The following is a 12927-nucleotide window of genomic DNA, read 5'->3' as shown; positions in this document are numbered from 1 at the left end:
TGCTGTGTCACGCGACATTTCTGTTAACGATCCTGTGTATGTACTAAATTATGGTCAAGGTCCCAAGTGGATCGTCGATACTGTTACGGCCAAGGAGGGTAACAGAGTGTTTATCGTCAAGCTCAAGAATGGGCAAATATGCAGGAAACATGTTGATCAGATAAAGATGTGGCACACAGATGAACCGGAACAGTCTGAGGAAGACACAATCAGTGCCCAACCAACCTACCCTCAGTCATCAGAGGACTCCGCTGTCATCAATGAATCTGGACTTTGAATCCCTGACATGGTTATTGCCACTCCCATCAGATCGGCTACCCAGCCCCAATCATAACAGAGCCAGAATGCTTGCTCAAGGCTGGAGTTCAACTGAGACAATCAACTCGGGAGCGGAAAGCCCCGGACCGTCTCAATTTGTAAAAAGACTGTTACTAATAGCTTAACGGGGGTATTGTCATGTATGTATACTTGGGGTTACTAGCCACCAGGTGGCGCCACTCTCGGAGGTCATTGGGCTATACGCACTTTGGGCCCTAATAAAGCAAAGCCAGCTTTGTACCTGTGTTAGTTTACAGTATTCAGTCTATCAAGTTGTTACATACATAACAGAGGCAGTTCAGAGAAGGTTCACAAGGTTGATTCCAGGTTGACTTATGAGGAAAGGTTGAGTAGGTTGGGCCTCTACTCATTGGAATTCAGAAGAATGAGAGGTGATCTTATCGAAACGTATAAGATTATGAGGGTGCTTGACAAGGTGGATGCAGAGAAGATGTTTCCGCTGATAGGGGAGACTAGAACTAGAGGGCATGATCTTAGAATAAGGGGCCGCCCATTTAAAACTGAGATGAGGAGAAATTTCTTCTCTCAGAGGGTTGTGGATCTGTGGAATTCGCTGCCTTAGAGAGCTGTGGAAGCTGAGACATTGAATAAATTTAAGACAGAAATAGACAGTTTCTTAAACGATAAGGGAATAAGCTGTTATGGAAAGCGGACAGGGAAGTGGACCTGAGTCCATGATCGGATCAGCCATGATCGTATTAAATGGCGGAGCAGGCTCGAGGGGCCGTATGGCTTTCTCCTGCTCCTATTTCTTATGTTCTTATGTATGTAATCAGCATAACAAAAACAGATTATCTGGTCATTATCACATTGCTATTTGTGGGAGCTTGCTGTGCGCGGGTTGGCTGTCACGTTTCCCACATTACAACAGTGACTACACGCCAAAAGTATTTCATTGGCTGTAAAGCGCTTTGAGACGTCCGGTGGTCGTGAAAGGTGCTATAGAAATCTTTCTTTTTTCTTTACCTGCCTGTTAACTTTCAGTGATTTGTGTACAAGGACACCCAGGTCCCTCTGAACACAAACATTTCCTAATCTCTCACCATTTAAAAAATACTCTGTTTTTTTCTATTTTTCATATTTTTCCACATTATGGGCCCAAGTTTCCACATGATTTGCGCCTGATTTTTTAGGAGCAACTGGTAGAGAACGGACTATCTTAGAAATCGCAATTCACCACATTTTTTTTTCTGCAGTTCTAGTCAGGTAGAACAGTTCTACTTTGGAACAGAATTTTTTCTTCAAAAGGGGGCGTGTCCGGCCACTGACGCCTGATTTGAAAGTTTCCACAGTGAAAACGTACTCCAAACTAAAGTAGAATGGAGCAAGTGAAGATTTTTGTAGAACTGAAAAAACCTTGTCCACACATTAAAAAATCAGGTGCAGGTTACAAATTAGGTGTCCAGAACGAGGTGGGGGCGGGGGGGGGGGGAGAAGGGAAGTCATTAAATTCTATAATAAATCCTTATTTCCTTATTTATACTTATACAAATATTATACAAATAAATCCAACCTGAATAAACATTTATAAGCAAAGAAAAGATTAAATAAACCATCTTCCTACCTGTGTGAAAGTGCTTCAGCCAGGGAGAATGCTGCAGCCGTTCGTGCCGCTGAGCGGGGGGGGGGGGAGAGAAAGCCGTTCATGCCGCTGAGCGGGAGGGGGGGGGGGGGAGAGAAAGCCGTTCGTGCCGCTGAGCGGGAGGGGGGGGGGGAGAAAGCCGTTCGTGCCGCTGAGCGGGAGGGAGGGGGGGAGGAGAAAGCGGTTTGTTGTTGTGGAGGGGAGGGAGGGGAAGGAGACAGCGGCTTGTTGCCGTGGAGGGAGGGGAGGGAGGGGAAGGAGACAGCGGCTTGTTGCCGTGGGGAGAGGGGAGGGAGGGGAAGGAGACAGCGGCTTGTTGCCGCGCAGGGGAGGGGAGGGAGGGGAAGGAGACAGCGGCTTGTTGCCGTGGAGGGAGGGGAGGGAGGGGAAGGAGACAGCGGCTTGTTGCCGTGGAGAGAGGGGAGGGAGGGAAAGGAGACAGCGGCTTGTTGCCGTGGAGGGAGGGGAGGGAGGGGAAGGAGACAGCGGCTTGTTGCCGTGGAGGGAGGGGAGGGAGGGGAAGGAGACAGCGGCTTGTTGCCGTGGGGAGAGGGGAGGGAGGGGAAGGAGACAGCGGCTTGTTGCCGCGCAGGGGAGGGGAGGGAGGGGAAGGAGACAGCGGCTTGTTGCTGCGCAGGGGAGGGGAGGGAGGGGAAGGAGAGAGCCGTTTGTTGCCGCGGAGGGGAGGGAGGGGAAGGAGATAGTGAGAAGGGTTGCCTCAGTGCTGATGTGCTGATGGCAATGTGATTTTATTAAAATATGTTCAAAAATTAAACAGCTACAAAGAACTACAAAAATGGCCGGGTGCCAATGTTTTTTTCACACTGAGCATGCGCGAACGCTCCAACGCGCACGCGCAGCGTTGCCGGCAGGAAAAAAACTAATTTAAATAGTACCCCGCCCCCTCCCACTTACAAAATCGGCGTGAGTGTAGGCTCCGCCCCCCTGGGCGCCGCGCCAAACAGACAAGGAGCTGCAAAGCGCTCGAGAGCTTGGAGGGGCGCCCGTTTTTTATCCTGTGGAAACTTGGGCCCTATATTCCATTTGCCATGTACTTGCCCATTTACTTAACCCGTCTATATCTCCTTGAAGTCTCTTTGCATCTACCTCACAACTTACATTCCCATCTAGCTTTGTATCATCAGCAAATTTGGTCCCCTCATCCAAAAACCTTGATATAGATTGTGAATAGCTGAGGCCCAAGCACTGATTCTTGTGGTACCCCACTAGTTACAATATGCCAACCCGAAAATGACTCCTTTATTCCTACTCTCTGTTTTTGTCCATTAACCAATCCTCAATCCATGCTAGTATATTCCCCCAATTGTGTTTAATAACCTCTTGTGTGGAACTTTATCGAATGCCTTCTGAAAATCCAAATACACCACATCCACTGGTTCCCCCTTATCTATTCTGCTAGTTACAACCGCAAAAATCTGTAACAAATTTGTTAAACATGATTTCCCTTTCATATATCCGTGTTAACTCTGCCCAATCCTATTTTTATTTTCTAAGTGTCCTGTTACCATGTCCTTAATAATAGATTCTAGCATTTTCCCTATTACTGATGTCAGGCTAACTGGTCTGTATTCCCCGTTTCTCTCTCCCTTCTTTCTTAAATAGTAGGATTATATTTGCTACCTTCCAGTCCATGGGAAACTTTCTAGAATCTATGGAATTTTGGAAGATGATAATCAATGCATCCACTATCGCTATAGCCGCCTCTTTAAAAACCCGAGGATGAAGGCCATTAGGTCCAGGAGATTTATAGGCTTTCAGTCCCTTTCATTTCTCCAGTACTTTTTTTTTACTAATACCAATTTCTTTCAGTCCCTCATTCTCGCTAGACCCTTGGTTCTCCACTATTTCCAGGAGGTTGTTTGCATTTTCTTCTATGAAAGTAGACACATTGGGCCCAAGTTTCCACACGCGCCTAGAACGGCGCAGTCCCGACCTGGACACCCGTTTTTCGCGCCACAAAGTGCGCATAAAAAAATCCTCGGTATTCTCCACCTCCCTGCAGGTCCTCTGGCCCTCGGCGCAGCGCAGCATGAGCTGTGGGGGGCGGAACCAGGTCCTGGCGCTGAAAACAGTGCCGGGACCTCTGCACATGCGTGCTACAGTGGGCACGCAAGTGCAGTAGCTCCAGGCGCCCGAAACTGTGTGGGAGGGGCCCGAAGCACGCAGCCCCTAGCCCTGGCCGAATGGCCTCACTGGGGCTGCATGAATAAGGCTCCTTCCACGGCCAGCCCCTGCTCCCCGCCCGACCAGACCCAACACTCGCTCCCCCCCCCACCTGCCTCCGGACCAGACCCGACACTCGCTCCCCGCCACCCCCTGCCTCCGGACCAGACCCGACACCCGCTCCCCCCCCCCCTGCCTCCGGACCAGACCCGACACCCGCTCCCCCCCCCCCCTGCCTCCGGACCAGACCCGACACCCGCGCCCCCCCCCAACCCGACCCGCACTCCTGTTCCCGCTCCCCGCCCCCCCGACTGGACCGGACCCACGCCTCCCCGACTGGACCCGACCCGACTCCCGCTCCCGGACTGGATCCGACCTGACCTCCCCCCCTCCCTCTCTCTCCCCCCTCCCTCTCTCTCTCCACCCCCCTCCCTCTCACTCTCTCCCCCCCCTCCCTCTCACTCTCTCCCCCCCCTCCCTCTCACTCTCTCCCCCCCTCCGTCTCTCTCTCTCTCTCTCCTCTCCTCTCCCCTCCCCCCCTCCCTCTCTCTCTCTCTCTCTCCCTCCGTCTCTCTCTCCCCCCCTCCCTCCCTCTCTCCCCCCTCTCTCTCTCTCTCTCTCTCCCCCTCCCTCTCTCTCTCTCTCTCTCTCCCCTCCCTCTCTCTCTCTCTCCCCCCCTCCCTCTCTCTCTCCCCCCTCCCTCTCTCTCTCTCCTCTCCCTCCCTCCGTCTCTCTCCCCTCCCCCTCCCTCCCTCTCTCTCTCTCTCTCTCTCCCCCCTCCCTCCCTCTCTCTCCCCCCCTCCCTCTCTCTCCCCCCCACCCCCGACCCGACCCAACCCAACGCCACCTACCTGTAAATCTGGTGCTGGGGACGGGCCGAAGTCTCGGGCCGGCCCGTTCAGCCTTCGGTCCCGAAAGGCCTGCCTGAAGCACTTTCACACAGGTAGGAAGATGGTTTATTTAATCTTTTCTTTGCTTATAAATGTTTATTCAGGTTGGATTTATTTGTATAATATTTGTATAAGTATAAATAAGGATTTATTATAGAATTTAATGACTTCACTTCCCCCCCCCCCCCCCCACCTCGTTCTGGACGCCTAATTTGTAACCTGCGCCTGATTTTTTAATGTGTGGACAAGGTTTTTTCAGTTCTACAAAAATCTTCACTTGCTCCATTCTACTTTAGTTTGGAGTACGTTTTCACTGTGGAAACTTTCAAATCAGGCGTCAGTGGCCGGACACGCCCCCTTTTGAAGAAAAAATTCTGTTCCAAAGTAGAACTGTTCTACCTGACTAGAACTGCAGAAAAAAAAATGTGGAGAATTGCGATTTCTAAGATAGTCCGTTCTCCACCAGTTGCTCCTAAAAATCAGGCGCAAATCATGTGGAAACTTGGGCCCAATGTATTTGTTTAATTTCTCTGCCATTTTCTTGTTCCCCATTATAATTTCTCCTGTCTCAGGGGACCCACATTTACTTTAGCTAATCTTTTCCTTTTTACATATCTATAGAAGCTTTTACAGTCAGTTTTTATGTCTGTCGCTAGTTTAAATCTCATTCTATTTTCCCATTCTTGGTCCTCCTTTGCTGAATTCTATAATCCTCCCAATCCTCAGGCTCACTGCTCTTTTTGGCAACATTGTAGGCCTCTTCCTTTGATCTAATACTAGCTTTAACTTCTCTTGTTAGTCATGGTTGAACCACTTTTCCTGTGGAGTTTTTGTACCTTAAAGGAATGTATGTTTGTTATAAATTATGTATTCATTCTTTAAATGCTAGCCATTGCTCGTCTATTGCCATATCCTTTAATGTAGTTTCCCAATTTATGTCAGCCAACGCACCCCTCATACCTATGTAGTTTGCTTTATTTAGATTTAAGACCCTGGCTTCAAATTTAATGAAATCACTTTCAAACTTAATATAAAATTATATCATAATATGGTCACTCTTCCCTAAGGGCCCGTTTACTACAAGGTTATTTATTAACCCTTTCTCATTGCACTAAAATTGCCTGATTTTTAAAACTTGGTTCTCCTAGGAACAATAGATAATCCATTAATAGAAAAAACAGATTTTCATTAATGTTCTTTTTTAGAAAAATGTCCAATAGCAAATAGGCAATTTGAACCCCTTCCCCTTCATCCCAGGACCATGATAGAGTTCCCCTTGTCCTCACCTTCCACCACACCAGCTTTCAACATTCAACAGATTGTCCTCCGCCATTACCATCACCTCCAGCATGATGTCACCACCAAATACATCTTCTCCTCCCCTCCCCTTTCAGCATTCTGGAGGGACCATTCCCCCTGTGATATCCTGGTCAATTGCCCCCAACAGCCGCTCCCCTTCCCACGACACCTTCCCGTGCAAGCGCAGGAAATGCAACACCTGCCCTTTTACCTCCTCTTTTTCCACCGTCCAGGGACATAAACACTCCTTCCAGGTGAAACAGTCAGTTTCTTGTACTTGTTTCAATTAGTATACTGTATTCCCTCGCTCACAATGCGGCTCCTCTACACTGGGGAGTCCAAATGTTGATTGGGCAATAGCTTTGTGGAACACCTCCGTTCAGTCCGCAAGTTTGACCCTGAACTTCTGGCCGCCTATCATTTTAATTCTTCGCCCCACTCCGACCTCTCTGTCCTTGCCTCCTACACTGTTCTAATGAAGCTCAACAGAAGCTCAAGGAACAGCACCTCATCTTTCAATTAAGCACTTTACAGCCTTCCGGATTGAACATTGAGCTCAATAGTTTCAGATCATCACCACACTCCCATTTTTTTGGACAGCAGCTGTTGGTAATAATTCTACTATTGCCATTTATACCTTCTCTAGACTTATCTTTTGTTTCTTTACTAATCCCATTATCATCCCTTTTGCTTTGCACCATCATCCCTTTTGTCATTTAATCTCTCCTACCTTCCACCCTATCACAGGCCTTCCCTTTTGTTCTTTCGCCCCTACCACCTTTTCCTGCTTCGGTTCTTGCTTAAAACCTGTTACATCTCTAACTTTTTCCAGTTCTGATGAAAGGTCATTGAACTGAAACATTAACTTTGTCTCTCTCTCCACAGATACTGCCTGACATGTTGAGTATTTCCAGCATTTTGTTTTAAGGCGATTTGAACTCTTGTCTTAATGACCATGGGATCATTCCAGTGAGGACTGTAGGCAGCAAATTTAGAATTGTGCACACACATCTGAAATGCAATCTCATTGCATTCTCCTGCACCTATTTTCTATGTTTCTATGTTTCAATAAAGGAATCTGTGGCATGCTCCCTTCGAAGACTTTGAATTTTTAAGTTAAAAATTATGCATTCTAATTCATTTTATATACTTTTCATTGGTATTTAATCTAATAAAAGAATAAGTAAAGTGACATTTGAGTTTTCAAACAGAAAATTACTTCCCCAAAAGCTACCTCAACAATCACTCTCCCACCTTCAACCACACCCCAGTTCACAGAGACACTCAAACCCCCCTGGATCCAGGTTGCACAGAGATTGTATCCCCTCCAACCCTAACCGCACCAATTTCACAAAGACACTCTCTCCACCCTAACCCTCACATGCTGGCACTCTGCTCCTTCTCCCACTCAATTCAAACTGGCCCTCCTCCCCCTCCTCTAGTTTAACCTGGCACTCTTCTTGCAAATCTCAGTACAAGGTGATGTTCTTTTCCCTCTCCAATCATCCCCAGTTCATCTTGGTACTCTTGTACTTCTCGTCTCTGAATTCAACCTGGCATTTCTTCTCCCCTAGCTCAAGCTCCCACATGACTTCCATTTCTTTCATTTCATGCTGACACTTTTCTTCTACCTTCAGTTAGTGCTAACTCTGCTTCCTTCATTTCTTCCTCCTGGGCCATTATTACTGCCACTCATGAGTTAGCCCTGGGTAAGTCCCCATATTTACACCCTTGCCCCTGTGCTTCCCTCTCCATTGATATTTCATTCCCTCCAAAGCACAGCACAGCAAACCTCTGCTTGTCACACCCAGATAGCAAGGCAGAGATCAGCATTACACCATGTGAGGAATCATAGGAATATCGCTTTACAGTGCAGTTCCATGCATGTTAACATTTGGGATGATTGTGCGGTACCAGCATGGAGCCATGTTCAAAGAGAACACAAAATGATGATACGGCTGCAACACTGTAGTTCCAATTCTCTATCCATGCTCCCCTGTCAAGTGCAGCACCTCACTGGCAGTACAACATTACCACATAATCACTTCACTTGGAGTTTGGAGTTTTCACCACAGCAATGATAGGCATCATACAACTCAGTGCACTGACACAATCTGGTGCCAAATCAAAGTTCTAAATTGCCTTCATAGCCCACTGGCTGTTTTAATAGGAAAAGGAGTTGAAAAAGTGCAGTATTCTACTTACTTGAGCTGTTTTTTTAACTCAGTGATGTCAAGTTTGCTTGTCTGACATCTCTGCTGTTGGCTGCTATCTGTCTGGAACTGCTGTTGCTTGTTGCAATGATCTGCTGAACTGCTTTTGCTTTCTGGAACAATTTGTTTGTAGTCTGTCTGGACTTGTGATCCAAACCTATTCCTAAGCTTCTGCAGGAATTCTAGGTGAGTCACAAAACCTTTCTTATCTGAATCATACCTGCAGGAAAACAAAATGCATGTAAAAGGAAATAATAAGTGTGTCCTACAAGGGTAAAGGAAGTCCTATTGTTCCTCCAGACTAGTGTGTTCTGCAATTCAATAATTAAGGATTGGCACCTAAATTATGCTGAACAGAGAATAGACACTGATAAATTGATCTTAAGAATGAAACTCTGGGATTGAATTTCTGCAGAGCTTCTCCTCATCGCTTTCCATAACTTCAGTGGCATAATCAGTGCTTATGCTGTTTTCCCAGTGTTTTTTGTGGATCTTCTGCTGAAGTTGCATGAGCAGGAAAATCCCCACCTTCCCCTAGAAATTCATCCCCTCAGTGTTGAGTTGGCTTATTATCCTTTCTTTACCGCTTGTTATGATACAAGTCATCATTCACTGTTATTTGATTGCATTTCATCAATCGATTTGCACTGCAGTCCAGCAATCCATTCAACATGGCAAATGGATGTTGAATTCTTTTGTCAATTCTGTCAATTCTCACAATTCCACAAGTTGGCCCAGACCCATCTCAGATGTTGGTTTGAGACATGGATAAATTGGGAATCCCAGTCACTAAACGAGCCCTTCAATTCCGTTCATTTAGAAAAATGGCCTCCAATCTACATAGTTATATTTTCAAAACTCTGGATTTCTTAAACTAGCCCATGCACATCAACTAAGATAGGTAATGGAAAACCTTACACAATGTGGGGCTGAAACACAGTAAGAGTTACGGTAAGAGACTGGTGGAATGCCTGTAAAATCACAGCCCCTGTGTAATGTAGTTATGGGAGAGAAAAAGCACTCTTATTAACTGCTAGCTGCCAAAAGAAGAAAAACCCCTACAATAAATTAAGTGGTTTCTGAGCTAGTAGTAGCAGATTTTGGAGTCACATTTCAACTGTACTGAATTGAACTTTTGTTTACATGCTAAATAGGAGATTGAAAAAGTGACAAACTGCATTTCAGGATATATAAACTGATTAAAAATAAACCTCATTAAAAAGGACTTTGGTGCTAAAGTACTGTCATCTCTAATGATATATATGTATAATATTCTGGTTGATAGTTGCATGCAATTTTGTTATACTGGAAGCTCATATTAAATAGCATTTAGGAGGGACTGGGGAGTATAGTGGATTAGGCACTGGTCTCTCACCCAAGACACAGAACTCAAAGACACCAGATCTTTGTGTAAGAGATTTTTGAGGTAAAACTGCTTTTTTGAAATTGGAACTGAAGCATACTGCTGGAGCAGAGTAGAGAGAACTTTACTCTGTGTCTAGTCATACTACACCTGGTCTGGAATACTTAATACAGACACTGGATATCTGAAATGTCAATTCTCACAACTCCACAAGTTGGCCCAGACCTATCTCAGATGTTGGGAATCCCAATCACATAGAAACATAGAAAATAGGTGCAGGAGCAGGCCATTCAGCCCTTCTAGCCTGCACCGCCATTCAATTAGTTCATGGCTGAACATGAAACTTCAGTACCCCATTCCTGCTTTCTCGCCATACCCCTTGATCCCCCGAGTAGTAAGGACTTCATCTAACTCCCTTTTGAATATATTTAGTGAATTGGCCTCAACTACTTTCTGTGGTAGAGAATTCCACAGGTTCACCACTCTCTGGGTGAAGAAGTTTCTCCTCATCTCGGTCCTAAATGGCTTACCCCTTATCCTTAGACTGTGACCCCTGGTTCTGGACTTCCCCAACATTGGGAACATTCTTCCTGCATCTAACCTGTCTAAACCCGTCAGAATTTTAAACGTTTCTATGAGGTCCCCTCTCATTCTTCTGAACTCCAGTGAATACAAGCTCAGCTGATCCAGTCTTTCTTGATAGGTCAGTCCCACCATCCCGGGAATCAGTCTGGTGAATCTTCGCTGCACTCCCTCAATAGCAAGAATGTCCTTCCTCAAGTTAGGAGACCAAAACTGTACACAATACTCCAGGTGTGGCCTCACCAAGGCCCTGTACAACTGTAGCAACACCTCCCTGCCCCTGTACTCAAATCCCCTCGCTATGAAGGCCAACATGCCATTTGCTTTCTTAACCGCCTGCTGTACCTGCATGCCAACCTTCAATGACTAATGTACCATGACACCCAGGTCTCGTTGCACCTTCCCTTTTCCTAATCTGTCACCATTCAGATAATAGTCTGTCTCTCTGTTTTTACCACCAAAGTGGATAACCTCACATTTATCCACATTATACTTCATCTGCCATTCATTTGCCCACTCACCTAACCTATCCAAGTCACTCTGCAGCCTCATAGCATCCTCCTCGCAGCTCACACTGCCACCCAACTTAGTGTCATCCGCAAATTTGGAGATACTACATTTAATCCCCTCGTCTAAATCATTAATGTACAATGTAAACAGCTGGGGCCCCAGCACAGAACCTTGCGGTACCCCACTAGTCACTGCCTGCCATTCTGAAAAGTACCCATTTACTCCTACTCTTTGCTTCCTGTCTGACAACCAGTTCTCAATCCACGTCAACACACTACCCCCAATCCCATGTGCTTTAACTTTGCACATTAATCTCTTGTGTGGGACCTTGTCGAAAGCCTTCTGAAAGTCCAAATATACCACATCAACTGGTTCTCCTTTGTCCACTTTACTGGAAACATCCTCAAAAAATTCCAGAAGATTTGTCAAGCATGATTTCCCTTTCACAAATCCATGCTGACTTGGACCTCTCATGTCACCATTTTCCAAATGCACTGCTATGACATCCTTAATAATTGATTCCATCATTTTACCCACTACTGAGGTCAGGCTGACCGGTCTATCATTCCCTGTTTTCTCTCTCCCTCCTTTTTTAAAAAGTGGGGTTACATTGGCTACCCTCCACTCGATAGGAACTGATCCAGAGTCAATGGAATGTTGGAAATGCCCTTCAGTCCCATTCAGTTAGAAAATTGGCCTCCGCTCCATCAATAAAATTAATTTGTTTTTAACTTGATAAAATAATGGACACCCAGTTTAATTTATTCGATGTCTTCATTTGAATTCATTTTTTTAAAGCATTACTAGTTTAATAATAAAAAAAGAATCTGGCTTCTGTTCATTCACGTTAAGTTTTAAAGAAGAATTTTCCATCTTCCCTCTATATAACACCTTTAATGTGGAAAAGCATTCCAGAGAACTTCACAGGGCTGTAATCAAATAAAAATGGATGCCGAGCTAAGGGAGATATTAGGAGGAGCACCTTGGTCACAGAGGTGAGTTTTAAGGAGCGTCTTCAAGGAGGAGAAGGAGGTGGAGAAGAGGAAAGGGAAGATGTAAAGAGGAGAGGTTTAACAAGTGAATTCCAGAGCATGGGGCCAAGATGGCTGAAGGTACAACCACCAATGAAATCCCATGTTTCAAAACACAGTTTGCTTAAGATAACTAAAATGCTACTCTGATGGCTCAGTTGGTGAAAACAGTGCCAAATGTAGAACCGAGCCATCAAACTAGGAAGGTTCAAAGTTCAATCCGTGGTCTGTTCTGATCTTAAGCCAGCAGTTGGACTGCAATAATTGATGTCATGGCCCTTGAGCTCCGGAGGAGGGGAAGAAAATAATCAAATAAAGTTACAGCTCCCGCTCACTATGCTGTGAAGTGCATGCGTATGGATGTCAAGTGAGGAAAAGGTTGGGTAAAGACAGAATTGGGTTAGGTTGTGATGCATCTATAGTTGAATAACCTGTGAGCATTCACTGTCTAAGCTCAAACACAATGAATGACCATTTTATCAAGATAATGGGTGATGGCTGACACAAAACAACAGGAACCACCTTCAGAAATAAGGGGGGAAAACTGGAAAGAAGAAGAATTAAAAGTTCTTACCAAGACCAAAGTTTTTCAAATTGTTTGGATGAAATTGGCAGGCATAACTGGTATAAAACTTTCCTCAAATCCTTCTGTTGCACAATGAGGTTACCATCAGAGTCAATCTCGTTAAAAGCCTAAAAATACAAAATAGACAAAAAGGTTTGTGCATTCAGTACTGATTATAAGGGGTAGATAGTATTATAGGCCTGGAGTTTCTGCTAGGTTATAGTCAATTCGCCCCAAATCGGAAAACCAGTGCAAAAGATCAAGGAATTTCAAGCACACATTTTGTCCAGCACAAATGCCGTTTCTACGATCTTTTGGTTTGAAAGGCATCGCATTGTAAGCTGGCCCCACCCAAAAAACTGACCACAA

At 45.5% G+C, this 12927-nt stretch overlaps 1 protein-coding gene across 2 annotated transcripts in view; it reads right to left on the bottom strand.

Annotated features, from left to right (window-relative positions):
* The window catches only part of efcab6 (EF-hand calcium binding domain 6), a 190580-nt gene that overhangs the window by 49394 nt on the left and 128259 nt on the right, over window positions 1-12927 (bottom strand). For both annotated transcript variants that reach the window (XM_070900566.1, XM_070900567.1), the window contains 2 exons: window positions 12568-12686; window positions 8500-8727 (listed from right to left, as the gene is read on the bottom strand). In XM_070900566.1, coding sequence (XP_070756667.1) covers window positions 8500-8727; window positions 12568-12686 — 347 coding nt within the window. The remainder of the gene's footprint in view (window positions 1-8499; window positions 8728-12567; window positions 12687-12927) is intronic.

This window comes from Pristiophorus japonicus, chromosome 15, assembly GCF_044704955.1.
Source record: "Pristiophorus japonicus isolate sPriJap1 chromosome 15, sPriJap1.hap1, whole genome shotgun sequence".
NCBI classification, from domain to species: domain Eukaryota; kingdom Metazoa; phylum Chordata; class Chondrichthyes; family Pristiophoridae; genus Pristiophorus; species Pristiophorus japonicus.
This window is presented reverse-complemented; position numbering and strand designations above follow the sequence as displayed.